This window comes from Mollisia scopiformis, assembly GCF_001500285.1.
Source record: "Mollisia scopiformis unplaced genomic scaffold LY89scaffold_18, whole genome shotgun sequence".
NCBI lineage: Eukaryota > Fungi > Ascomycota > Leotiomycetes > Helotiales > Mollisiaceae > Mollisia > Mollisia scopiformis.
The window spans coordinates 1,115,572-1,140,876 of NW_017263598.1; the positions used below are offsets into that span (position 1 = coordinate 1,115,572).

A 25,305-nucleotide genomic window follows, 5' to 3' on the forward strand; every position below is an offset into this window, starting at 1 on the left:
GAATATTCATTCGAATGATGCCAAATCACTTGAATAATATTCGAGGCGAATAAGACCTTGCCCGATATTTATTCAATATTCAACGATATTATATCGTAAATATCGGAGCCGAAGCCTGTGTAAAACTACCCTTGCAGCGGCCAAGAGGGAATGGCACCAGCTTGCCTATCTCTATGCAGAATTCCGAATGCGATGTTTGAAAAGATGATCAGTGACATTCATTTCCCTATTGATTCGCTGGAAGCAGAGTCCCACTATTGTAGAGCACGGAAATCACGTATGTGATCAAGGGTGCTTCAGCTTACAGTACGTCCTCGTGCTCTCATTTCCTCCTATTCCTCTTCATTTCATTATTCACAGCCCCCGATATGTCGTCCCTTAGGTCACTTGAAATAACAGCGTCTCGTAAATGATTCCCTGCCCTTGGCGCTGAACCCTGATCCCCATCTTCGAACGGACGCTTCCTATTTTTGTCGCTAATTCTGTGAGTAAGGGATTGTACATTAACGACAATAGCGTCCCTTTGCTGATCAATGATAAGAGGAAGAGCAACGTCCGGTTTCGACTTTGCATGGTATGTCGATTGAGCAGCCATGTTCATTGCGAAACGAATGGTACTATCATCAGGAGATTCGACCAGGGTGCAGTAACTTTTCTGTAAAGTGTTTGACTTCGGAGTTCGTGCCAGCGTTGCCGTCATAAGACTTCCACCAGCTAACCTTTGAAATGTAATTGCTCCTGCTTGGTGATGTTGTTCCAATGAAGTGATATACACTTGGTCCTGGGAGTCTGTCAAATCCAGCTTATTCAGATCAGTACTCCGAAGTCCCTGGGACAATCCTAGAAACTTAGCAGGATGGGAGCCTGTTTCATTGCTTGTCTGACCAGATTCCGGTCTTGGGTTAGAGAGAGACGATATATCTTTGGCGGATACAATACTAAAGGGTGAGTGGTTCTCTAGCGGAACATTAAGTATTATTGGTGTTCCTGTTGCATCCTTGACTCCATACAGGAATCGGCCGCAAGTTGAGAATGTTAACTTGCGAAGAGGCACAGGGGACAATTCAATAAGCTTGCTACCTGGAAAGATTTAGCATGATCCTAATGAAGAAGCACTGGATCTCTTACGTGTCTCTTTGAACCTCCATAGAGCAACAATTGAGAATGGGCAAAATGCAATGATTGGTTCATGTGGGTGAAAGGAAACATAATCTTCGTGTGAAAATTGTGTCCAGTTACCCAACACAAAAGGGCTGAATTGAAGTCGAATGCTTTGGATGATGCTGAAACCTGGCTCCGAGGATAATCCGTTGGAATTCTCGTAAACAGTTAGAACCCAAGAACTGGTTATTCCGAAACCATCACCCTCAAGGATAGCTAGATAATGTTCATCCCGGGACCAAGCATATCGGAACCAACTATAGCAACGATGGTCCGCGAGACTGTGTCTTTGATGTCCGACCTTGGACTGTTTTGAATCTCGTTGCTGTCCATTCTCGATTCTGGTACTTAATCTGGCAGTTGAAGTGTGTTGACATGCGGGTGTCATTAGAGTCTGGGAGTGCGTCTCTACTTCCTGGCTATTTTCCAGAGAATCGACAATTTTGACAATAGTATCAACAACAACTATGCTGCGTAAAGACGGGGAGAACTTAACGGGCAGCTGGAAAGTGCTTTCATCATCAAAACATCCAGGATGCACAACTCCTCTCGAAATCTGCCAGGTTGGCACCTCGAACTGAATTCGAAATTTCACCTGGCGGGTCTCTAACGACAGTATTTCATAAATAGCTATAAAATTGAGCGAGTTGCAGTCTTCGTCCATTGTGCTATTCGTGAGCGTAGATCGCGGTATATTGCCAAATGTCCTTGTGAAGTCAGCTTTGATGCACTTCAAAACGGGGCTATACTAATCTTGTACCTAGGAGGTTTTACTTTCATCAACCCAATTTCGGTGCTTCCATGAGATACTTGTGTTGCTATTAGAATAGCGTCTGAGTTGTGATCGGAGCTCAGTGATACAATATTTGCAGAGTTGTTTTCAGCCACAAATGCTGGATTCGACCATGCTTGTATGCTAGGTCCCCAGATCTCATTCGGTTCTGTTGCCAAAATATGATTCCAGTGGTGATGTATCCGCGCCAATGTTTCGGCAAACTGAGAAACTGTATTCCGGAACATAAGATGATTGTCTACTAGCGACAATCCAGAAGAATGTGCACCTGGAACTATTCCTGGCATGAGAGCGTCGACGTTTGGGGCATTACCGAAGAGCCAAGAAGCTTCGATCCAAACCGAAACAAGGCTCTGCGTTGTAATGAAATTGTAGATAGAGGCACATAGCTTCTCGTAAATATCTTGCATATCAAAAGCGAGTAGACATTTGCCGGCGTGTGCTGTCCAGCTCGTAGCTGCATACTCCAGTACAGGTAGCCTTGAAGCAACTATATCTCTGCTAGGGGTAATAGCGTAAGATCCTGCGAGAGGGCGATGAGGAACGTCATTGATCATATACGATAAACACAGATTTGCCATCGAAGATTCTGCATCTCCATTCCGGACACGAAATGGAGTAGGCACTCGATTTTTTGTGTTTCCGTTATGTGTTTCTTGGAGGAATTCCAGAACAGATAGATGGATGAAGTCCACGGTGCCGTTATTTCGAACTTCAATTAGCGAGCCGCACATTTGCAGCAGCGCTGCTTCAAAATTCTGGATATAGTCGTGCTCAGAGAGGGGACGATCAGGTTGTACCGCAAGGGCGGTTCTGAGTACCTCAGTTGTCCATGGCGACTTGGCAACTGAAAGCCATTCAAAAATATGTTTTACTTTAGTCTGATACGCGTATGGGATTCGATGTTCGAGTTCCTCCAAGATCCTGGCGTAGATAGCATCGAGTCCTTCGAAACGGTTCAATTGATGTATCGCAGTGGAGCGCTCTATAGGTGTGAGATACGGCGATGATAGATAATTGGCCATAAGCACCGCCCAGAGAAACATGGAATTTGTCCGCCGCGAGAGCTGGGAGACAATAGCATCCACCGAGAAAGTTGCGGGGATTGCACCTTTGCTCACCAGTTTCTCGATTCGAGATTTCAAGTAGCTTTCAATATCGTCCACGTTCCTTTCAGCCTCAAGCGCAACATGATGTACACACTGACTGATGGTATTTTGAACGTCTATATGTGGACGCGCAAGGAGCACTATCTTGTGCTGAGTCTCCATAGTAAGCTCGGCGAGAGACTCCACGAAGTCTTCCCAGTCTTCACATTCGTCTAGGGCGTCAAAGACAAGGTATGATGGGGGCATTTGTCGAAAAAAGATTTCAAGTATTGCTTTGACCTCCTTCTCGCTCGACTTGCATTGACCTTCACCATTATTGTATAGAATAGATGCGACGTCGACGAAATCGGTGTCAGTTTGGCCGGCTTGAAGCAGCTGGGTCAGCACCGAACGGAGAGCCGCATTGCTTTTGCGTGATTTTACTTGAAGCTTTTCGAAATGAAAATATGCAACAATGCCTTTCTTTGAGTTGCTGGAATTTTTGGCGATTTCGGTTCTCAAGTTCTCGATAATGTTAATGGAAAGTATCGTTTTCCCGTAACCAGGCTTCGCTAATAGACCATCAGAGTTAGAACTTTTAACGTGCCTCCCGAGTAGATGTTGACGTTCACTCACCAGAAAGCAAAAGAAATCTTGAAGAAAATGACGAAGAACAACTTGTGCGCGCCACAGATGGTGATGCAAGCCAGGATTTATACCCTACTTGGTCAAAAATCCAGTTGCCGGTGTGCTCCAGACGTCTTCTCTCTGCAGCATCATAAGCTTCCGCCCACTCAGGAGCACCAATCCAACTTCTTAGAATTGCCACTTTATTTTCTGTTGCCCATATTTATTAGCAATGTTAAATATAAGGAGTTCCAGATCACTAACTCAACGCATCCATCTTTTTTTGGCCTCGTTCCACATCAAAACCCTGCCGGAAATTTGAGTTTTTTTGAATCTCCAAGTCTACACTTCGGCAATTCTGAATCAATTGCTCCGAGAGAACCGACTGTAGGGCCAAATGTACGAGAGTACTATGTTCTTCCAGTCTCGCAAGAGTTTTGGAAAATCGAGTATCAAATGGTGTCCAAAGCAAGTCCCTCACGATCCCTGCTTTCTGTCGAATTTCTAGATTGCAAGAAGAAGGAAAAGTCAGTCCTATCTCTCACAAATATCAAAAGCTATGTGAACTAACTCACTCATCCCTGCTTTAGGAAGTAGTCGACACCCATCACTGCAAAATTGGATAATATCCGCGTATACGTATGACATAGACTTGGAAAGACAGTGGAGGGAGCTCTGCCACTTGGCATTGTCTTCTTGGCTTCGTTTCTCGGTGAGACGTAGTCTGAGGACATTCACTTGTGCTTCCCAAAGTCGGAGTTTCAGATTTATTCTTTCAAGCATATCTGCCAGTTTTTCAAAGAAAGTAACAAAATTGCTACTAAGCTACCAGGAGTCAGCAAACTTTTGTAAACGAACGAAAGGCAATTTCGTACAATAAACACTAGCCGAATAACACCCCAAGCAATAGCGGCCCATTCTGGATGGCTTGAGACTAGTATGCTTACTGCCTCAAAATATGGCTCCAGACTCTTGCAGAAGGTATCTACCTTGGTGCAGGCGGTTAAAAGGCGAGAGGTTTTTCCTCGATCATTTTTTGTGGCTTGTGACAAGCGATCACGGAGATTTTCAATCATAGCATCTGGCGTGTCGAACGGCTGAAAATGTTCTTCGTCGCTCTTGCTTAAGCTACCACGGAAGCTGTCAATTGCTGCAGCGAAAACAGAACTAGGGGTTGAAAGGCTACATCAATTTTCTTAGAATGGTCCACGTAGACCCTATTTATGGCTGTAAAAACATACTTGATCATGGTTGAAGCCGACGAAGTCATATTGGTCTACACTATAGCCGGGCGGCACCGACCGAACTATCATCTCAGCATGAATGTATGAGAGCCAGTCGAAAACCGAAAAATCGCACCTTTTCTTCCTAGTCCATTCATTGGTCCCCGAAGGTAGATTCAATATTCGTGCAGCTGACACAAGGCCGGAATATCGCTGTGTAGGCATTCGTCTGCGAGGGACCGTAGAGTCCGTCCAGTTCTGCATGACAGCCACCAGAAACGCTGCCTGGAGTGCCTCAACAGCTGTCGAGGTTCTTGAATGAGCTTGGAATACCTCCAGAAAATCATGGTGCCAAAGACATACGCCTCAGCGACATCATAGCATTGACGAGCCATGCTTGCCCTGTCCCGAGGAGAAGAGTACGTCGCACCAATGAGGAAGACTGAGAGCAAGAGAGGAAGTGAAACAGTATCGGCGTCGAAAGTAGGTTGTTGTAGAATTGGACAATTTGGATGCGCTTGGTCACACCCCATCTTCGCACGTGCACAATGATCGCATGCTTGTTTCTTCCTCCCCGATGGCTTCGGACTGGGGAGAGGACGACTGTTTCTAAAGGGACATGATTTTGCATGCCGGCGAGCCGCATCCCTGATTCCTTAGCAACGATCTGCAAAATTAAATGATCGTACTTGCCCTCTGAAAAGCCCACGATTGCAAAAGAGGCACGAGGTTGTCAGCTGACCGTCGTCTGGAAGCATTTATCAGCATTGAAATTTGAGTCCGTGTCGGAAGAGGTCAGCGTACGAATCCGCTCATGTCTCCTGAGGTGATTGTTGCTAGAGAAAGTCGAGCGATAGATTGAACACTGGTAAGTTGGCGAGGCTCTTGCTGAGGATGGCATACGAATGCTGCTGGAGATCTGATATACGCAGGGAGAACAAAAGAAAGATTTTGGAAGGAGCAAATCAATAACACAATGTCCGAAACATTGCTGTGCTTGTGATGGTTGATCAAAGTAGAAGAAGATATCAAAAGGGAAACGCGGAGAAGCCAGGATAGAATAAGGTTTGACTATCTAGTCAGCAAGACTAATCCATTAAGTATTCAACTCTTCCAAACCGTCGAAGTCCACCTTTTCGGTATCCACTTCCTCCTTTGTAGCACTGATCAAAATCTCGAAGTATGTCTTATCCTCATTATCCAATGTCGTCACCCTGACGAGCGTGCGGAGGCGTGTTTTGAGCCCCTCCCAAGTCTCCTCATCACTAGTTCGAGAGATGCGATATGTCTGACGACCTTGGATTCTATGTATGAAAAGCAGTTCTTGCAGACACTCTGCGGGTATGCCTGACCTCTCGGAGAATATGTCAAAGAATTGCTCCATGGTTGATTTCGAAAGGAGGGAGGCAGGGAGCGGCTTCTCGAGGTCGTACTCTCCATCCGCGGTCTTGATGAATATAGCGACGGTGACCTTTTTGACGATTTTCTTAGGCATTGGCTTTGAAACTTTCCAGGCAGGTTCTCGCACCCTGCGTGGTTGATTGGGAGATGTAAATGGAGAGACCAGAGGTGTGTTCGCCGTTCTTTCAACTGTCGGGCACTCTGGCGTTCTGCTTGGCGCCAAAGGTGGGATATTATTGGAGGCCCTTTTTCGTTGATCAGAAGTTACCGATGCTGCTCTTCTGCCATTCTGAGAGGGAGGTGAGATCTAGGAGCATGAAGTGTCAACTTGTATTCGCAAGAACACGTTTGACGTAATTCCTTGCCAACTGAATGCTCCGTAGCATCTGGTTGTTGTAGTGTCTGAGGAGGGTGTTCATTACCTGAGTTTTGGACTTCTGCTGGAAATATTTGGTGGTAGACACCTTCTGTCTCTTAGCGTAGTCTTGTGTGCTATCGTCGTCGGTTTCTTCACTCTGGGATGGTGGTCTGTAGCTGGAATGGTGAGATGTTGTGGGGCTCTGCTCAATTTCATTAACATGCTGCGCCCTTGGTAGTAAAGAGGCTGGTAATGGTACCTCCAAATCGACATCGCTCTCTGTGGATGCTGTAGAAGTTCTGGTACCAAACTGAACATCCACTGCGAGGGTCGTCTCGTTGCCCTGAGATTGTTTCTCAGATGTATGCTCCTCTACGGCTGCCTCCGACGATAATGTTGACCATATGTGAATTCGGGAGTTCCAGCTCTCTGCAAACTCAGGCCGCTTGCAAAATCGACCGCCTCTCCTCTCAATCATATTTTTGTCTATGAAGAGATCTTGGAAAGACTTCATTCGTATTTTAAGCTTGGTCCGCATCGTATTCTGAAGCACCTGATCCTCCCAGCTGATCGTGGTACCAGAGATAACGGCTTGAGCCGTCTTTTTCCATTCCCAGCTCGGTAGTTCGGGATCATAAAAGTCTTGGTGGTGCATCCATCTACAGAGCCGATCGTCGGCTGGTCGAGGCCATTCTAGTTTCTGGTCCAACACCCATTTGTTAGTCAGCTTCGCAAGCTCTTCTGGAGGTTCTACGCCTCCAATGTCTCTGATATGCAATACGAAGGAATACCTATGCAACATCAGTGAACATGGATTTCATGTATCTAGGTTACTACACTTACTTTATTTCAACTGATAAGTCGTTGGGGTGCTGAACGACAATATTTGAGCTTGGTTGGTTCGAGATTGTAGAGGATTGCTGATACTCGTTCCTTCCGCTGGAGGGAGCGCTGCGTCCCATTGAATCTCTTTCTCCAGGTCGCCGGTACTGTTTTACATCAGTACTGGATCAGAACAAGATGTTGAATATCTCTAAGAGCAAGGCAAATCATTCCATCTATAGAAATGAAGAGTGTCCAGATAACTCAATAGACAAACGCACCAAGTCTGGCTCTGGTCTGGGAAACGACATGTTTGCGTGCCAAGATATGATGCGGGTCAGAAGGTTTAGGATCCTGTTGAGGTCAGCCATGTTGTTCTGATTGAGCCTGTACTCATACCTTTCTCTGTCCTTCGACCATTCGAGCCACCCTCTCTTGTTTCGATTAGGCCACAGCCTCTTCGCCTCTCCGCTCCTGTCGAAAAACTCAACGGCGAGTTCTTTGAATTGTGCTGGTTCAAAAGTCGCGGCTCCGAGTGAATGATATCGTCGAGCCTCAACGCTTTGTCCAAGACTTCTCTCCATCGACCTTGATACCTTTTGTTAAAGCCAAGCTCGAGATACAAGTTGTGGAGATAGCGTCGGTGAGCTTACCCAGGCATTGATCAAATTCCAGTATTGACGAGAATACCTGGCGTGTTTTGAGCGAATATCAGGGGAGGGCACTGAAGTTCTTGGGGATCAAAGTCAAACGGGTTTGAAGGCGGTGTGACATGTCCGACGTTTCCTGGGGCTCAGTCGACGGCAGTGATGGAATAGGATCAAGGGCACTAGGCATACTTGAGAGTCGCACATGCGTCGAGCCGCATAAACCTGCTCTTGAATGCTGTATATGGTTACAGCCGAAATGTGCACAATAACACAAGATGAAACGGCGCACCTAATTTCGAATGACCCGGATCAGCACAACTCCAGGACCCGTTCAAGTTGCAATGAACAAGTAAGCAGCCGAAATCTCATCACAGGCTCATGACCTATTTCCGTTTGTAGGACAACCAACGGTTGGACCGGAAGAACTTCACGTCACATGCCGAGCACAGGAGCCCACAATAGTCGTTGAGTGACAAGTGACAAAGATATGAGATGCTCCACTCTATCACTTGGGGTGCGCTTTGTAGCTGGTTCTAGGCGTATCTGTGTCATGTCTCGGGTGCTGAGCGGGAGGTGACTGCATATCGTCAAACGAAAACAGTTCTCGTCAACCCGTCCTCAACCGACTGCTCTGCAAAGTAACATGAAATCCGTCACAAAATATGAGGTTCCAGAAAAATAGCTGACGAGATTGCGGGTGTATGCGAACCTTCCAGGTTTTGGGTTTCAAAACAAGTCAGATGGAAGTTCTGCATGTTGCTGAACATGCTACTGTAGTCCAACCTTTGCTCCGTTGACCATCAGAGTCACCCACTTGACGCTTGGCCCAACCCAGGGCTGTGAATCTGTTTGGCCGTCTCCGATCCCGGCAATGGTGGAACATCTTTGTCTTTCCTCGTCCAGAAATTCAGGGAGCCTTTCTTTCAAAACGCTCAGAAGTGTTAGATCCCCGCCTATGGCACTGTCCTCAAGCTCGACACAATCGAGGACAGCAGGATGAGATGAGGCGTGGACTTCATCGATGACATCACGAACGCAGGAGAAGAAAAGGACTTCTTTCTGTTTGTCCAGCTTCTGCAAGATAAGCTCTGAGGATATCCCACGCAGAGCACCCAGGTAGAAAGTGCTGACGTCTGTGGCAACCGTGATGCCAGGAATATTAAAAACCTGCTGAGCAAATTCACGGTCGCGTCTTTTCAGGGTCTCTGCTACTGTAGAACTCCAACCAACCCCTCCACCATCGTCTGAATTGACGCCGCCCATCAGGAAAACGCGATCATATCTCACGTTGAAATAGATGCTTGGAGGTATGGTGACCTTGAGTCCGTAACGCTCATCTTGAAGGCTTGAGGATCTAAAATTAAGGGAGTAATGTTTCAAGCCAATCTCTCTTGATTCTCGTGTCGTGTGAAGAACTGCCGGAATCGGCTGCGTTGTGAAATATCGCCATGTCGCATATCTAGCTTGCCCCTCTATTTCTCGATCATAATTGAAGGTCCCCACCCGGAGAGGCCAGATGTCAAGGTTCCGAGGTTGCACTGTAACGATTTTCCAGATATCGACACGTAAGTCGTGAGGAAGTAGAGAAAAGCGGGTGAAAGAGCGAGTGGTACTGTGCGAGTCCGGATCTGGCCTCATGTCTTCTCTGTATCGGCGACTTTTTCAGCAGCGGAAGCAGTATCACCAGGTATCGGACTGCTCAAATGGTCGCAGTGTTTTGTCCGTATCTCCAATTTGTGTGTTAAGGACAGATATCGTTGTTCCATGCGTTTGTTGGCAAGTGATGTCGTCGAAACATTGGGGAAGTCATCTTGAAGGATGCTGCCTACTAGGTAGCTATTTTTGGACCATAGTTGTCATGTGATCGGTGTTGGTCCTGAATTGCAGGTGGACTTCGAGTGAGTGATTCTATTTAGACAAAGTCCTCTTAAGGACTAAGCATGTAAAGATGTTCTCCGAGATATGTGCTCAACCTATGCAATGCATAGGTATCTAACTTCTCCGATGCACCACGTGATGTCAACACCCCACGTTACTGATGAGTAAGCAAGAGCTTCTCCTCTTCACAGAAATGCTCTGGTACTCTAACTTATTTCGAAAGAATGGAGACTTTGCTGTCTCTTTGCATAATCATTACAATTCATAAACATGTTGAAAAGGAAACTGAAACGCCAAATGAGGTCAGTCCGTGCCGAGATTCCAATTCCAAGGGGCAAATGAAGGCACCCAAAGCATTTAGTCCCCGTGTGTACCGTACTTATCAGTCGAGGGCATACGAACAACTGCATCGGTACTTGTAGTTAACAATTCTCAACCTCAGAACTGCCATTGAGGCTTCTTTATCTTTGCCGAGGTCTTCTCCTCTTTTTATAGAGATTTATACTAAGAATGACGTCAAATCGCCAGAATCACAAGCCAAAATCAACATAGTCGGTAACTCAAAAGCGTCTTCTACTTTCTTCATATATGGGAAGCAAGACTTTCGAGGGCTTTCGAGACTTTTCTCTATTTCGATGTGATAAGTAATCCTCTTTGGAACCGATTTAAAAGACATCAATAAAATTTTCCCTGCAAAAGTCAAACACTGCATTGTTGATCCGAATACTGTGCATTTGAAGCGCGTTGTCAAGACCAGGTAGCCATGCGCAAAGCATTCTCGAAGTTCACCGACAAGCTTGATGGCTCCAAACCAAGCTCCGGGACCAATCCAGCTCAAGGGAATACGTCTCATGGCCCGCCACCAATCAACTACGACTCAAAACCAAATCGAAAAATAATCTACCCACAGCCTGGTCAACAAGAACCAGGACCGGGACAACTACCACCAAAGGTCGCATCAACACAGCATCATGGGAAAATGCGTTTCTTTCATCCCAACGGTCACGAGCATATTGTATCACGAGACGTGGGTAATTCGGGCGTCCTCGATGGCAAGATTGTATGGGGTTGGGGTGACACCTTGATGGGAGCTGGAGGAAGAGGATCCAAGGCCAGCATTTGTGCCACGGACAGTACTTCCATTGGGCACCTGTCTGATCGGATGTGTGCAACTGACACTGCACTTTGGGACAACAATGAATTCGTTGCGAACTTCATCCCTTGTCTCCCGCACGAAGAGAAGGATGGAGGGCTTACCAAGTATGCTTTTGGTGGCTCAAATGTCATCGAATATGCTCCAAATCAAGGTCTTCTCTTCTTCCTCAAGATCCATCGACCATCTGGGAAGAACATCATCAAGGGTGCTGGCGTTGCTTCCGTCACCATGGAAGGCCACGTTCCCAAGTGCAAGCGAGAGATGGAAACTCTGTGGACAAAGGAAGAGGCTTGTTATGGAGATGTAGGTATCGCCTACGATACCCGAGACGGTTTTGTATATGCTTTTGGCAAAGGTCCGCAACAGGACGATGAACAACTTATCAGACGAACATATCTATGCAGAGCGCCGATTACTCGAGCATTCGACATCAGTGCTTATCAATACTGGCATGAAGACAAGAGAGTGTGGTCTCCACAACGTCTCACGACCCACGGCCAGGGAGGAACTGCAAAGATCACAAACGAGCAAGCTATCTTTCCCTACCTGGCAATGGATCGATCTGCTCCATTTTGGAGTAACTATTTCAACAAGTGGATGTTTTTATACGGCAATAGTTGGGGGTATTCAGATGTGTATGTAATGACAGCTGACAAGCTGGAGGGACCATGGGATAAGCATGGTGATGTGATTGTGGCAAGTACGCAGCCTGAAGGAGGAAAACCTGTTGCTGGCGAGTTCAGGTATGCAGTTAATGGGCATCCAGAGTGGGATGAGAGTGGGAAGACTGTGTTTGTCACGTGGACGAAATTGAATGAGATTTATGGGACGACGATCGTTTGGGAATAGATTTGGTGGGTGCTGCCTTCCATCTGCAGGAGAAATAGCAGACTCATTCCCCGAAGAATTCCTGCCATAAACCATGCAAGGTGTCTTGACAGACTGTAACCTTACTTGAGCAAACTTTGATATGTAGAAGAAAAGACGCGCTGGTAACAACGACACATCAAAGTAAGGCAAGAAGAGAGTACACGCGCACTAATTAAATTATTTCCCCCAGATTTCGCGACAAAGTGTGTGACATGAAACTCCAGCTCGGTCAAACATCAAATATAAGAGATTTATCATTACTGCACCAGAGAACTATGAAAGAGAAAGGGCATTTTTCCACCTGTCAACCATTGAGTGCCAATCTCCACCATCTACCCTGCGATCGACTCACTCAGATCATCTTCCAGGATATCATCTCTCGAGCTGTCATCTTCAAAGTTGTCCTCTTCTCTGTCCTACTCATCGTCTTCCTCCACAGGTGTGATGCGCTCAAAATAATCTTCATCGTTTCTTCCCATGACCCCATCCCAGAAGAACGATTCTGCGCGTCTTGTTAGTCGCATATCCATCGCCATCGCACTTCTCCATGGATATTTGAGTCTCCAGGTAACTTCTCCATCCTCATTCACCCCATATACATCCGCCTCTGCTTTCTTCTTGACTCCACAAAACTCCCGGACTATGTCGACCAATCTCATTATACTCCCTGGCTGGTCCTCGACGCTCCTAATCTCTACTTTGAAGTTGTCAAATCTGCAATGTGCGAGAAAATAACTAAAGAGCTCTCCAGCGACCCCCTTCACGGACTTGTACCACTCGTGTTCACAATCGTACTCGTAGACACCAGGGTATAAGCCTATATCGGCCCCTATAACCACGTGAACGTTTCATAATTCGTGGGTTATTAACTCCATTCCGTGGATGAAAGCAGCTCCAACGTCGAGTTCCGCCACAAGCCCGGCTTCGCTGTCCAAGTCGGCATACTTGAGCTTCCAAATCACAACCCATGTTGCATTTGCATCTGCATCTGCAGTATCTTCGTCATAGAGCAATAGCTCGAAGTCGTTGATCCGCCAGAGGATATTCTTCGTTTCGGCATGGATAGGTTTGGAAGTCTGTAGTAAAGCTGTGCGGTAGCTTGGGATCCTTCGTGGATATTTGAAGGCGGACGAATCGTTGAAGCACAGAACGAAATTCCAAATGTGTGTTCGCAATTCGGGGGGGAGTGTGTTGAGCGTGCCTTATGTTGATGTCAGCATCCGGCACAAACCCCTCGACTCGACTCACGCATGGTAACACTTACCGAGACCGCTGGCAATTTCCAGGGGGTTTTGATTCGCCATGATCAACTTGGGCTTTCTTCTAAACCGTGAGGAGAGAACGTCTAGAGTGGTTTTGATGAGCAGAACGAGATTTGACTCAAGATGGGACGAATGACAAACTCTCGAAGAACAACGGCAAAATTACGAATCATCTTTTCGAATGTTTGCTTGTGCGACAAACAAAGGTCGCACAAGCCTAACGAAGCACGTGATGATCCCGCGACCCCTGAAAGCACGTGAAGTGAAACTTCCCTCATGCTGTCACAGTTGATGTCTCCTCACGATCGCCCGGATAAAGTGAATTAAGTTTCAGACAATGTAACCTCGTCCATAACAGGAATTCCAAGAATCACATATCTCACCGTCCACTACATATGGATATTCTTTCAAGAAAACCTTGGAAGTGACTAGCGGCCAGTGACGACAGAAAGTTAAGAAAAGATCGCCCAAATTTTCGGAATCTAGATTCTCTTTGCACGACCTAGCTCAACTGCCAGTGATACTTTTCAATAGCTCTGCCTGTCAATCAAGCCTCGCAAGCCAATAAGATAATCTAAGCACCAAGTCGCAAGGGTAGCTCGCGCCACACTTGTGGCAAAAGTTGGCAGACGAGGATGGGTCACACTGTATTTGAACGACAGGTGTGGCTGAGATCTGCCTTTCATCTTCGCCGTTTGTGGAACGCTGGCCGTCATTTGACATGTATCTGTGCAGAAAGGTTGCGGAAGAAAATGTCCTACGTAGGTAGTTTTCGAGATGACGACCGCAACGCTCGAAAGTTCACTTCCAAGTTTGTGGCTGAAGCTCTGTATGAACGCGAGCTGGCTACCTTCCTCATTGTGTTCATAAAGAAGCGATTCTCCCCATTCGAATATCCTCTTCAATCCATCAAATCTTTCTAAATCGACCATTCTCAACCGCTCCGATATTACAACATGTTCAGCCGCAACAAAAACACCTCCACCCATAATGGGGCTGGGACAGTCTCAGGACCTGCACGAACAACCAGAAGCCACTCTCTCATTCAACACCTCCTCCGAGCCCTCCAATTCCTCTCCGCCTTCACCTCCCTCATCCTCTTCTCCGTCCGTCTAGCCAAGATCCTCCGCCTCGTCCACAAAGCCTCCCACTCCAACGGCGCTGTCGAAGGCATCCTCGCCGCAGCCGTGCTATACACCTTGATTGCTACGGCCCTCACCTGTGGTCTCAGAGCCGGCGGTGGCAACATGCTTCGCATCCTACTCATCATCTTCGACCTCTTGTTCGTTGGCGCCTTCATCGCCGTCGCTGTCTTGACCAGCCCGAAACGTCATGGATCCAGTGGACCTTGTACCAGCAACGCCAATGCGAATCATCTCTTGACTCATTATACTTCGAATGATGTCAATTGCAGATTGCCGTGGGGAACTTTCATCTTGGCTATTCTTAGCACGTAAGTATTTCTATTGTGTGGATTCTTCCTATGGTTTGCTGATCTATTCGTGTAGTCTCTTGCATGCTGCTACAGCTGCGTTCCATGGCGTCAAGGATCATCGCCGTACTCACAGGAACGATCATGTTACGAAGCACGAAGCAGCACAAAATGATGGACGTGATGGATATGTTGATGGTAATGCACCAGGATATAACGGTGCTCGGGCCACTCATGTGTAATTGGCGTTGAACGAAGATTAGCGAAGCTTTGCTTGCGTTTCGTGGTGCTATTTCGATTGGGCATTTGAGGGGATGTTCGAGGGAGTTGGGCCGTTGATTTGAACAATTAATGAATCTCATTGCAATCAGTTCCAATTCAAATGCTGTGCGCCGTAAGGATTGATTATAGTTAGGATAGTTCCCGACTTGGATTGTGTAGAAGCAAGATCGCTGTTGATCCCGTTATTTTTCAAGTTATGTTAAAGTTCTACCCTATCAATTTCTAGAGCAAGTCATGCCATATATAGGATCTAGTTTCATGCCAGATGCCAAGGATGCCATGCAGAGCATCCTCAAAGCATGACAAGAAGGTCCGGAGAGCGAACCAGACAAAGGTGCAGCTTTCAAAGCTCATGAACTTTCGTCCCACGCGGAGCTGGAATGAGTCGGCAAAGAGTGATTTGTATTTCTAGGACTGCATCTAGTATGCGTCAATCAGATAAGCATCATAGCAGATGTCGCCATCAATCTTATCCACATGAGCAACGATAGTATGATCATTCAGCCATCGATACTTCTCATGCCCAGTCTCAAGGATCACTGAAAGGCACGATTTCCAATCCTCTTTTTTCTGCTTCTCTCCTGCTTCAAGACGAGCTACCATCTCTGGCGTTCCTGCTCTTCCTCCTCTTGTACTAAAATGTTGGTCAGTATGTTAGGTTTTTGTGGTATGATGTGTGAAGTTTGTACGTGCCGGATATAGATCAATGCGCCATCATCGGTCTCGAGCATATATCGGGTGTCAATTCTTGTCCTAATTTCGTCCACCACAATCCTGCGAGAACAAAAAATCAGCTCTAACATTATGCGAGTAGGACTTTGAAAAATATATAGCTTACATATCATCAGCACCCCCATTCAGAACTTTCCCGTTCATCCCAAATCGTCCAGAGAAAGTGCCGCCAGTGATCGGAACGTGAGCACGAAATCCATAAGGACCTTCGCCGACATTCATCGCTGGGTCGATTTTACAACGCAGTGAGAAGATGTATTTCAGATGTGGGATTGGATTGATTGTCTTCGGAGGTGGAGCTTCGGAAACACCGTCGTTCATTCTCGTATTTGGGGTTGGTAATTGCATGGTGGTGGATTGGAAATGGAGCGATACCGACGAGCGAAGAGTTGAGAGCTCAGTTCATCTTATATACTGACGCGATCGAGTTGTGATATATGAGGTTGTGATACGATCGATCCCGAAGTCGAAGTCGACTCGTTCCACGTGTAACGTTGTGTTACGCCGTGCCCATATTGTGTTTCCCGATGGCCAGGAAGTCGAACCAGAGTGGAAGTCATCCTGTCGATGTAAAGCACTCCATAAAATCAGCTGTGGCCAACGACTCGTGGGGCTTTGATTAGCCAGCTAAGCGAGTGGCATAGGGGGCGAAGTGGGGCGTGTCGCCTGATCTTGCACCTTTCTCACAGTGACTGTCGAGCCTGTTTAACTTTATAGATTTGATGGTTAGCCATGCCATATATATATAGATCCGAGTGTCTCCCACCAACAGCTATCTATTGCTGTCCGGCTCTTTCTTTTTAGAACAAGGTCACGTGTCACACTCAATTCAAGTGAATTGTCTCCTTGAGTTCTACGCTTCTCGCATGAATGTCACAACTCCAAGACTACCTACATATAATTATTGTTCGCTGATAATGGCATCGTTATCTAATGATGCCAAGGACATTCATTCTTCAGCGGCACAAAATCCAATGGCCTCGGCTACTCGCCGTGGTTTGCCGCCCGTGCACTACTACCCCACACTCAACCAGGAAACACAGTTCCGCGCCGCGGTCCTCCCGCCAATGAACCCAAAACTTTGAGCTCTTCCCCATCTTCTCTCTTCGACTTTCATTGATCTTTTCTTGTAAATAGTTTGCAAAGTCCCCAGAATCTCGCACACGCCTACATACCCACCAGTGTGAGTTGACTCGTACACGCTCAAATCTGGGCAAAGAAAGAAGCAGCAAAGATCGCCGCATTTGTGCATTGACAGCTCTCGTAATGCCAATCCACTCTCGCTGGACCATTCCCCTTCCCGTGGAATCTCTCCAATCTCACCTCTTCAAGTCCGAAACCTCTCCCCTACCACAGAAACACGCGTTTCTAGATGCTGAGAAACCGGATACGCATTTCTTGACCTACGACAGCTTCCGGCTGTTTTGTCTCCGATTTGCGGCGGGGTTACGAAAAGCTGGACTCCAAGGAGGAGATAGAGTCTTGTTGTTTTCCGGCAACAATGTTCTCTTCCCAGTGGTGTTTATAGGGATCGTGATGGCGGGTGGTGTATTCACGGGCGCAAATCCAGGATTCGTGGAGAGAGAGTTGGCGTACCAGCTGAAAGATAGCGGGGCAAAATTCCTCCTTTGTTCTGATGCTGAGGGACGACTCGAACTCGGAATCAACGCTGCGGAAAGCGTGGGTATGAGTAAAGAGCAAGTCTTCCGCTTCGATGATGGGTTCTTTGAAGGGAAGACGGAAGGACGATTGGGTGTCAAGGACTGGACAAGCCTTTTGGTCAGCGAGCAAGAAGGAAAGAGATTCAAGTGGGCGAGTGTGAACGATCCCAAGGATGAGACTATGTGTCTGAATTACAGCTCGGGGACGACTGGTGTACCAAAAGGTGTAATGGTTACACACTACAATTACATCAGTAACTGTATCCAGTATCAATACCTGGCCGAACAGTACCCGGACTACGAGGAGAGGACAAAAGCTGCGTGAGTGCTGATCCTTGGAAATGGGTTTGAGAATCACTAACTCTTGAGCAGAGTTTGGCTGTGTCCGCTGCCTATGTATCATGCAATGGCCCAAACCATTTTCATTGCCGGGAGCATAAAAAGAAAAATTCCTGTTTACATTATGAAGAAGTTTGATTTCGTTCAATGGCTTGAAGCAATCCAGAAGTACCGAGTCACTGGACTTCCAATGGTTCCTCCGCTGGTGGTAGTAAGTTTAGATCTCTTCACTTGGTTGCGAGATGCTGATGACATTAGGCCTTGGCCAAATCGCCATTGACTAAAGAATACGATCTTAGCTCCGTTAGAGAGATCGGTTCGGGTGCGGCTCCCCTCAGTGGTGATGTAATTGAAGAGTGTGAAGCATTATGGCCCACGCGTGATCGATATCTTAGGGTTCGTGATCTTCTCTCTACTTGGTGCACTGCTAATATCATAATAGCAAGGATGGGGAATGACTGAAGTTACTTGTTCACTGCTGGGCTGGGATCCTACCCTACCAGGTATCCACGATTCGGTCGGAGAACTGAATGCCAACTGCTCTGCCAAGATTATGGACATTGATGGCAAGAATGAAGTCCCAAGGGGAGAAAGAGGCGAAATCTGGGTTCAAGCTCCGAAGTCAGTTTTGTTCCTGAAGAATGAGCATCAAACTAACACCAGAGACAGTGTCATGAAAGGCTACTGGCGAAACCTAAATGCCACCAGCGAAGTTTTCGTCGATGATCCAGACGGTCGATGGATGAAGACTGGCGATATCGCATACGTCGACAAAGACGGACATTTCTTCATCGTCGACAGAATGAAGGAGCTCATCAAAGTCAAAGGTCTGCAAGTGGCTCCTGCCGAACTCGAGGGTGTATTGCTGGAGCATCTTGATATTGCTGATGCAGGCGTGGTCGGTGTAACGATCAAAGGAGAGGAGGTTCCGAGAGCGTATGTTGTTAGGAAAGAGGGGTCGAAGACGACTGAAAAAGAGGTTGCGGAATGGCTGGCGACTCGAGTGAGTAAGCACAAGAGAGTTGTCGGCGGGGTTGTTTTTGTGGAGAATGTCCCTAAGAATCCAGTGAGTCTCATACCTTTTGAGCTGTCAAGTATTCCTACTGACGAGAAATAGTCGGGCAAGATTTTAAGAAAACTTTTGAGAGAGCAAGCGAAAGAGGAGGTTGGCGACAAGGACGCCGTCAAGGCGAAGCTTTAGGAAGTACGATGGTGGACGAATTTTGAACTTGTGAAGTCGCAAACGATAAATTCTAGCTAGATGAACGGCTATAGAGAGTAGAGAGAGCTAAGATTATCTAGATAGAAACTCGATGAATTTTGGTCATGAGCTTTTCTTCCATTTTTTCGTGCGATCGGGTGCGATTCAACGGATTCCCAACCCATAGTTCACCTTGACTTGCTGAAACCCAATCCCGCTTCAGTGCATTTGCATGATGCAGGTTCCAAGTAACAAACTTTCCTCTGTCCTTTAGAGAAGATCTCGATGCTTCAGACGTAATCATGACTTTCCAACATTGTCGTCCGCAGAATATTGGGTGGTGCGGGGTAGCAGGGAAAAGATTACCCCGCACCCCTTCGAAAGTACCTAGGTAAAATTCTTCGAAGCTATCTATTACGCTGTAGGTCTAAATCATCTTCACTTCAAGTTGAAGAACATGGCATGGAGTTTCTTTGTTGTGAGTTCAGACCTTTGAGGACTAATATTGAATTGAGTTGGTTCGCCAAGCAGTCATGTGTTCTTGTTGGAGAAAGGAGCAGTGAGACGAGAGCTTGGGCTGTGTACCTAGGTAGTGATTGACTTGATCGTTGTGGTTCTGGGTAGATGGATTTTTGTTCGTGAGCATCAAACTACTGGATTAAAGAGAACTCCGAAGATACCGGGAACTGATGCTGCGCAATTCATGATTTGGGGGTTGATATTAAATCACGAATGCGCACCGTCCCTCCCTAGTCGATAACCATAACAGATGAATGGAGGCCGGCAGGAAGATAAGCTGTGCCTCGCCGTGCCTTTAAACCACATGGCATTGCGACCCCAAGTTTCAGCTTCCTGTGAGCGATCGGAACGTATGGTTCGGTGACGTTGTTGGAAGTAATCAGCGGGTGTGTGGTAGAAAGCCGGGAACCAACCCGCTGCATGCACTGTGCCTCCCGTGCCGGGAATGTGCCCCACTCTCCCCAGGCGATGTGATACAACCTTTCCGGTGAACAAGAAGAAGCGTACGGTTCGGGAGATGTGCCATCATCCTACAGGTTTACGAGGCAGGTTCACGCCACTTCGTGCAAATTCAATCCATTCTCATCCAACGACCTGTTACACCCAGAGCCGCAGCGATGCATTGAGTTTTGTTCCCCGACGACCTAACGCCATTAAACTTACGACAGCACGTCTTGGCATGAAGAGAGGCCCGGGAATACTTTGACGTCTATTGTGGCTGTACCTTCAACCTCAAGAATCCTAAAGTCAGCTGTGTTGCATTAAGACGACAAGATGAGGAGAGAGCTGCTGATACGGGGTTTGGACAAGACTTGACATCGCTGAATGAGGCAATTGAACTAGACCAATACTGTGGACTTTTAAGTTAGAGTGAATAGAGGAACAATGGCCTGACTTAGCTGTCAAGATTATTTTGACATTTTATAGCCACAAGTGCAATTAACAACGAGCAAGTGGGTAGTAGTTATGAGTAACATTTTCTGAGTCCCAAAACAGGTTAGATAGCCTAGATGTACACCAATTGCTAATAAGTAACGAACTGCTAGTCAAATGATATTGTCTGACAGTATTTGTATTCAATCCTAGCCGAGATCACTTCGCTAAATAACCACCATCAATTGGCAAGCAAATCCCAGTGACATAGGAGGAAGAATCCGAAGCCAGCCAGAGTGAGCCTTGAGCGACTTCATGTGCCATGCCAAACCGATTCAGATAACTCACTGTTGGCGCGAACTCTTCCATGGTAGTGCCCATGATCTTCAATGCTGCTGCCGACATATCACTCTGTCTGAAATCAGCCTCCATTGAGAAGCACAGAAACAATCATACACTTACGAATATGGCACCTGGAGCAATAGCGTTGACACGAATACCATTCGGGCCTCCTTCCATAGCAGCATGTTTTGTCAAGCCAACAAGAGCATGCTTCGCTGCGGTATAAGCCGGCATATTTGGATGCGGCTTAAAGGCATTGATGGAAGCAATGTTGACAACAGAACCTTTCGAGCCTTGTTTGATCATTTGTTGCATTTCCCACTTACAACACAGCGCAGTTCCCGTCAAATTGATATCCACTAGCTTCCTCCAGTAGTTCTCGTCGAAGTCAATCAACTTGGTGCTGTCTGGTGTGAGCGCAGCATTATTGATGGCAACATCAAGTTTTCCAAAAGCTGCTACCGATTTAGCGACAAGGTTCTGAACATCCTCGGACTTGGAAATGTCTGTTCGGACGAAAATGGCATCACCATGTCGGGATAGCTCGGCAACGGTTTCGTTCCCTTCTTTTTCTTTCACATCCCCAATGGCGACTTTTGCGCCGGCTCTCAAGAACATAGATGCTGTGACTTTTCCCATTCCTTGAGAGCCCCCGGTCACAATTGCCACCTTGCTTTTTAGCAACGGAAAAACTCTCGCTTCGAGAACGTTCATGTTTGTGCTGAATATCCGATCATACTATTTCAGATTATCGCACAAAAATAGCTGGCGCAATCTAGAGATGAAAGAATGTCACACACAGCGCTTAATTGTTGAAGATAGCGGTGGTTCCACAAACCAGTCTCTAAGTATTTTTGGAATTTTGCTAAGATGTACAAAGAATCAATTGCCGTGGTTGCGCGAAAGTTCATCCAAGTGGTTGGTGGTCGCTTGCATCTGCCCCACCTCACAGTTCCCCCGCTTGCAGCTGCCGCGGAATCGCATCCTGATCGGGAGAGGATTTTCTGGGAAAGCAACGACGCTGGCCTGCATGTGCTCCGCATGGGGGCGAAGCCGGCAGAGACCCCATTTCGGACTGATTGTCGGGGTTTCATACAACTTTGGTAAGGCCAATTATAGGTCGCCATTATACTTTGCACGAGTTCCAGAAGAAAGTATCCATCACATAAGGTGGAGGTATACCCCTCCATCGCTAATGCGTGGCTGAGTCAAGACGATCCTCAGCGGTGAATTTCCCTCACACGCAAAGTTCTAAAGTTCTAAGCACTCCAGAATTGAAAGATAGGCAGAACTGGTCGTCATTGATCTTATACTCGAAATGTTGCGATGACATGACGCTCTACGATTTCTGGCATGCTTTGATGGACCTACCCTCATATGGAGCTAAAGTCAGTACGCTTCAGAGGTTCCCGACTATGAATATAACCTTATCGGAGGGTGTGTGGGGAATTGATACCATTTGATATTGATACGATGGATCTTGGCGGGAGGAACCGAGTCACGGCAAGTGTTAAAGGCCTATGGTATCGATCATGTAGCCGCGCACTGTAAACCTATTTTGATTTGAGTTGGAAGTCTGACAAGCGAGTCAATTGAGCCTGAATACCCGCGCAAGTGCAAGCGGGAACGGTTACCCAAAAAAGTTGTCCCAACCTCTTCTTCCCAATAGAGTTTCTTATCAGTGATGCAAATGCAGGGGGAAATGCAGGTGATATGCACCTTGGCCGCTCTGGCCACATTGCAAGCCTCCACGACCAGTTCCTGGAGCCCTGCAGTAAGCTGCATGACGCCGCTGACTACGGGCCGCAGGGTCTTGGCTTGACTATTGAATGCCGTAAGATATAAGAAATAGAAAAAAATAAGTGGAAGCTTCAGAGTTGAGGATGCATCTGGACATCATAAATCCAGCATGATCCATTGAACCGTTTCAAGTCTATCTTCACGTCTATCATACTACAGTACAGTTGATAAGTCTCGCTTGATTTTCAACCATGGATAATGTCTACCTTGGCGTGTGGACAAATTGGTCCAATGGTACGATTATGGGCGCAACTCTGACGACGACTCGAGATCATGGAAATCTGCTCATCGCACTCACTGGTTTTCTGGTTCCTTTCGTTGCTTCTAGGTTCTGGACTATCTTCTGCCTGGTCTTGCATCAGTACTTGTCCACCTCCGAACCACGTGATGCCCTTCATCATCAGCGACAGGTCATTCTCCGCAACTCCTTCTCTCCAGACTCGGGACTTTACTCACTCTTCAGCCTTCTCTGGGCTTGGCGTGGTACACGCGTTTCTGAAAGGGCCAAACGATACTATTCCCGCTTGCTCCCTATCATAACTTTCGCAATTTGCTGTATATCCGCTTTCACTGTGGCTGGTGCATTCTCTTCTCAAATATCCTCCTCTCCTGGAGATGAAGTCTTGATTGTTGGCAACAATTGTGGTGTTACGTATATTCCCGTCAACTTTACCAGTTCAACAACGAAGCCTTTTTCGGTGGCGAACGAGAAACTTAACGACGCAGCCAACTATGCACAGCAATGTTACTCAGCAAATAGCTCTGGGATTCTTGGTTGTGATCGATTCATTGAGCCTAGTCTGCCAACATCAATTACAAATGGGGCATACAGCTGTCCGTTCGAAAGCGAGATCTGTCGCACTGACGATGCAAATCTGCTCCTGGATACTGGATTCATTGATAGCAATGACAACCTTGGACTCAACGCCCCAAAAAGTGAGAGGTTCGCCTGGAGATATGTTCTGCAGTGCGCTCCACTCGTCACAGAAGGTTACACGTCGCAAGTTACAGTAGGAAATACGACTTGGGCAAGATACAATTACGGAGGGCTGACAGCTAACGCCGTGCGCAATACAACATCTAATTACACATATGAGATTGAGGACCTCAGTGCTCAATACTATATGCTCAATGGTGGTGGTCTACCTGGTCAAATTGCCGGTCAGCTTGGCGGTAATTACAGGCTGAGGCAAGTTTTCAGCTTTTTTTCTTCTCTTGGATGACTTGTCATTACATGTTCTTGTCGTCTCATGTTCCTTGCTAACCTCATATCTATGATAGTACTCTGCGGGCTATAAATTTGGAAGGAGTTCCCCAGGCATCTCTTGGCGGATTTATACCATCAACGCCTCTCCTTCGACCGGATGGAGATGTTTCTGTCATCTTTCTATCTGGCAATGGTATCTTCTTCAACGGACCAATGGACGACGATTGGTATAGAGCAACTACCTTTGGCCAGAAGTTGGCCCATACCGCTGATATGTCTTCTGAAGGGATAGTAGAAGCATACATCCCTACAGAAGCAGCAAGTCCAATGGGATGTGTTGAGCAGTGGCAATGGTGTAACTCTGCTTATCCAAAAGAGGAAGGTTGCGGACCTCTAGCTGGTTTACTGGATTCTATCTTAGGCGCGGCACCATTCTTTAATCTAACAGAAGAAGATCTTGCCCCCGAGCGGCCGGTATCTCCAACGGCAAGTGGAACGCGCTTGATATGGCCTGCCTTGATGCAACTCTTTGGCGAAAACAATGTTGGAGAGTTGCTTAATCAACTTGGAGCGCAGTCACTTGCTTCTCAATCTTTATTGACTAGCGGCCTTCAAGGGCCACTTCCCAAGAATCAATGGCAGCTTGACGTCACGAATTGGTTCAATACAGTCCTTGCTTCGATACAAGCTCTGTATGTAAATACAGCAATAGGAACGACAGACCCTGGATTGGTACAAAATCAATACCCTCCTTTGAACGAGCAGGAACGGAAAGTGTGTAATAGCCAGGTATGTTTCTTCGTCTCAGCTGCTTCTACAGCCCGAAGCTGGTCTCTGACAACGTGTGCAGAAAATTCGCAATTCCAATTATTCATCTTTCAGCTTATTCGGTCTCTTGTTCACGTATATCACGGGCGCTATCATTACCGTCGCATCTCTCGCTCTTGAACCCATCTTAGGCTGCTTACAAAGACGACGAAAGTATAACTCATACTCCTACCTCGAATGGACGACCAATGGCACCCTGCAACTTCATCGTCTTGCACAAGAAGAGTTAAGGTTGGGAACTTGGTCTGGGTGTTCCGACAGAATCCCGGTTACAAAATCAAACGAAACAATGGCCGGTCTGGACATTAGCCGCTTGGATCATCCAATCCTGGCTTGGCCAGGAATCACGGCGGGGAAGAGGAGTATGACAGAGTCAAGCTCAAACTATGATGATGGAAAAGACGATGTCAGTTCATCTGATCGCGCTCATGGCTCCACACACTCCTCGATGACTCTCCATTCTCCCAACGAGGACCATTCACCAGAGAACGATCATGGAATTCAATACAGCCCGCAAACGGAAGATTCGCATGACGACCGCAACGACCAAAGTGACAAGGACCATGTTACTGTCACAGTTCGGAACCTCGATCTTGACCGCAATAACACAGAAAACTCTGAAGGTTGAATGACCCATAAATCAATATTACGCCTTTTGAGGTGGCTGCCCGTCAGATTCGAGGTCTCAACAGCCGTGTGGCAATACGGAATGCTAGACCTCAGGTGCACGACTAGCAAAATTGCGTCGTAGGGTCAACAAATATTCGGCGGTGCTCTTTTCAATTGGGAAATGAATCCAC

General features: G+C 46.9%; 10 protein-coding genes across 10 annotated transcripts; 4 read left to right on the top strand and 6 right to left on the bottom strand.

Moving 5' to 3' along the window:
* Positions 1-322: 322 nt before the first annotated feature.
* On the bottom strand, positions 323-4,939 carry LY89DRAFT_672325 (uncharacterized protein; the record flags this gene model as incomplete). The annotated part of the gene is made up of 8 exons (XM_018213283.1): positions 323-1,080; positions 1,129-1,868; positions 1,922-3,614; positions 3,679-3,879; positions 3,934-4,173; positions 4,245-4,494; positions 4,545-4,851; positions 4,911-4,939. The coding sequence occupies 8 exons, from the start codon at positions 4,937-4,939 to the stop codon at positions 323-325; spliced, it is 4,218 nt and encodes a 1,405-aa protein (XP_018068425.1).
* A 1,562-nt stretch (positions 4,940-6,501) lies between these two features.
* Positions 6,502-8,302, bottom strand: LY89DRAFT_152606 (uncharacterized protein). The gene is made up of 5 exons (XM_018205414.1): positions 8,127-8,302; positions 7,873-8,061; positions 7,755-7,827; positions 7,495-7,640; positions 6,502-7,442 (listed from the first exon to the last, which is right to left on the bottom strand). The coding sequence occupies exons 1-5, from the start codon at positions 8,132-8,134 to the stop codon at positions 6,617-6,619; spliced, it is 1,242 nt and encodes a 413-aa protein (XP_018068426.1). The 5' UTR covers positions 8,135-8,302; the 3' UTR covers positions 6,502-6,616.
* A 589-nt stretch (positions 8,303-8,891) lies between these two features.
* On the bottom strand, positions 8,892-9,761 carry LY89DRAFT_737067 (uncharacterized protein; the record flags this gene model as incomplete). The annotated part of the gene is made up of 1 exon (XM_018220214.1): positions 8,892-9,761. The coding sequence occupies one exon, from the start codon at positions 9,759-9,761 to the stop codon at positions 8,892-8,894; it is 870 nt and encodes a 289-aa protein (XP_018068427.1).
* Positions 9,762-10,593: 832 nt separating this feature from the next.
* On the top strand, positions 10,594-12,229 carry LY89DRAFT_152621 (uncharacterized protein). The gene has a single exon (XM_018205416.1). It carries the CDS (start codon positions 10,765-10,767, stop codon positions 12,004-12,006), a length of 1,242 nt encoding a protein of 413 aa, XP_018068428.1. The 5' UTR covers positions 10,594-10,764; the 3' UTR covers positions 12,007-12,229.
* Positions 12,230-12,818: 589 nt separating this feature from the next.
* LY89DRAFT_152619 (uncharacterized protein) lies at positions 12,819-13,627 on the bottom strand. The gene is made up of 2 exons (XM_018205415.1): positions 13,292-13,627; positions 12,819-13,228 (listed from the first exon to the last, which is right to left on the bottom strand). The coding sequence occupies exons 1-2, from the start codon at positions 13,329-13,331 to the stop codon at positions 12,876-12,878; spliced, it is 393 nt and encodes a 130-aa protein (XP_018068429.1). The 5' UTR covers positions 13,332-13,627; the 3' UTR covers positions 12,819-12,875.
* A 618-nt stretch (positions 13,628-14,245) lies between these two features.
* On the top strand, positions 14,246-15,025 carry LY89DRAFT_651143 (uncharacterized protein; the record flags this gene model as incomplete). Its single annotated transcript, XM_018212137.1, has 2 exons — positions 14,246-14,742; positions 14,798-15,025. 2 exons carry the CDS (start codon positions 14,246-14,248, stop codon positions 14,961-14,963), a joined length of 663 nt encoding a protein of 220 aa, XP_018068430.1. The 3' UTR covers positions 14,964-15,025.
* A 118-nt stretch (positions 15,026-15,143) lies between these two features.
* Positions 15,144-16,274, bottom strand: LY89DRAFT_687335 (uncharacterized protein). The gene is made up of 2 exons (XM_018215474.1): positions 15,842-16,274; positions 15,144-15,777 (listed from the first exon to the last, which is right to left on the bottom strand). The coding sequence occupies exons 1-2, from the start codon at positions 16,081-16,083 to the stop codon at positions 15,600-15,602; spliced, it is 420 nt and encodes a 139-aa protein (XP_018068431.1). The 5' UTR covers positions 16,084-16,274; the 3' UTR covers positions 15,144-15,599.
* A 637-nt stretch (positions 16,275-16,911) lies between these two features.
* Positions 16,912-19,158, top strand: LY89DRAFT_152651 (4-coumarate-CoA ligase). The gene is made up of 6 exons (XM_018205417.1): positions 16,912-17,717; positions 17,769-17,943; positions 17,994-18,131; positions 18,178-18,356; positions 18,405-18,801; positions 18,853-19,158. The coding sequence occupies exons 1-6, from the start codon at positions 17,002-17,004 to the stop codon at positions 18,934-18,936; spliced, it is 1,689 nt and encodes a 562-aa protein (XP_018068432.1). The 5' UTR covers positions 16,912-17,001; the 3' UTR covers positions 18,937-19,158.
* Positions 19,159-20,414: 1,256 nt separating this feature from the next.
* Positions 20,415-21,541, bottom strand: LY89DRAFT_651150 (NAD(P)-binding protein). Its single transcript, XM_018212138.1, has 2 exons — positions 20,791-21,541; positions 20,415-20,739 (listed from the first exon to the last, which is right to left on the bottom strand). Exons 1-2 carry the CDS (start codon positions 21,382-21,384, stop codon positions 20,548-20,550), a joined length of 786 nt encoding a protein of 261 aa, XP_018068433.1. The 5' UTR covers positions 21,385-21,541; the 3' UTR covers positions 20,415-20,547.
* A 991-nt stretch (positions 21,542-22,532) lies between these two features.
* Positions 22,533-25,214, top strand: LY89DRAFT_152692 (uncharacterized protein). The gene is made up of 3 exons (XM_018205419.1): positions 22,533-23,659; positions 23,752-24,466; positions 24,528-25,214. The coding sequence occupies exons 1-3, from the start codon at positions 22,662-22,664 to the stop codon at positions 25,131-25,133; spliced, it is 2,319 nt and encodes a 772-aa protein (XP_018068434.1). The 5' UTR covers positions 22,533-22,661; the 3' UTR covers positions 25,134-25,214.
* Positions 25,215-25,305: the final 91 nt, after the last annotated feature.

Bases quoted from the DNA above. Each gene is read 5' to 3' on its own strand.
- LY89DRAFT_152619 (XM_018205415.1), bottom strand. From the start codon at position 13,331: ATGGCGAATCAAAACCCCCTGGAAATTGCCAGCGGTCTCG. The intron at 13,229-13,291 runs GTAAGTGTTACC...CATCAACATAAG, and splicing joins GGAAATTGCCAGCGGTCTCG to GCACGCTCAACACACTCCCC.
- LY89DRAFT_152606 (XM_018205414.1), bottom strand. The intron at 7,828-7,872 runs GTATGAGTACAG...TGACCTCAACAG, and splicing joins TGGTCGAAGGACAGAGAAAG to GATCCTAAACCTTCTGACCC. The intron at 7,443-7,494 runs GTAAGTGTAGTA...GATGTTGCATAG, and splicing joins GACTTATCAGTTGAAATAAA to GTATTCCTTCGTATTGCATA.
- LY89DRAFT_152621 (XM_018205416.1), top strand. From the start codon at position 10,765: ATGCGCAAAGCATTCTCGAAGTTCACCGACAAGCTTGATGGCTCCAAA.
- LY89DRAFT_152651 (XM_018205417.1), top strand. From the start codon at position 17,002: ATGCCAATCCACTCTCGCTGGACCATTCCCCTTCCCGTGGAATCTCTC. The intron at 17,944-17,993 runs GTAGTAAGTTTA...TGATGACATTAG, and splicing joins CAATGGTTCCTCCGCTGGTG to GCCTTGGCCAAATCGCCATT. The intron at 18,132-18,177 runs GTTCGTGATCTT...ATATCATAATAG, and splicing joins CGCGTGATCGATATCTTAGG to CAAGGATGGGGAATGACTGA.
- LY89DRAFT_152692 (XM_018205419.1), top strand. From the start codon at position 22,662: ATGGATAATGTCTACCTTGGCGTGTGGACAAATTGGTCCAATGGTACG. The intron at 23,660-23,751 runs GCAAGTTTTCAG...TATCTATGATAG, and splicing joins GGCGGTAATTACAGGCTGAG to TACTCTGCGGGCTATAAATT. The intron at 24,467-24,527 runs GTATGTTTCTTC...CAACGTGTGCAG, and splicing joins GGAAAGTGTGTAATAGCCAG to AAAATTCGCAATTCCAATTA.
- LY89DRAFT_651150 (XM_018212138.1), bottom strand. From the start codon at position 21,384: ATGAACGTTCTCGAAGCGAGAGTTTTTCCGTTGCTAAAAAGCAAGGTG. The intron at 20,740-20,790 runs GTAAGTGTATGA...GATTTCAGACAG, and splicing joins TTGCTCCAGGTGCCATATTC to AGTGATATGTCGGCAGCAGC.
- LY89DRAFT_687335 (XM_018215474.1), bottom strand. From the start codon at position 16,083: ATGCAATTACCAACCCCAAATACGAGAATGAACGACGGTGTTTCCGAA. The intron at 15,778-15,841 runs GTAAGCTATATA...TTGTTCTCGCAG, and splicing joins AATGGGGGTGCTGATGATAT to GATTGTGGTGGACGAAATTA.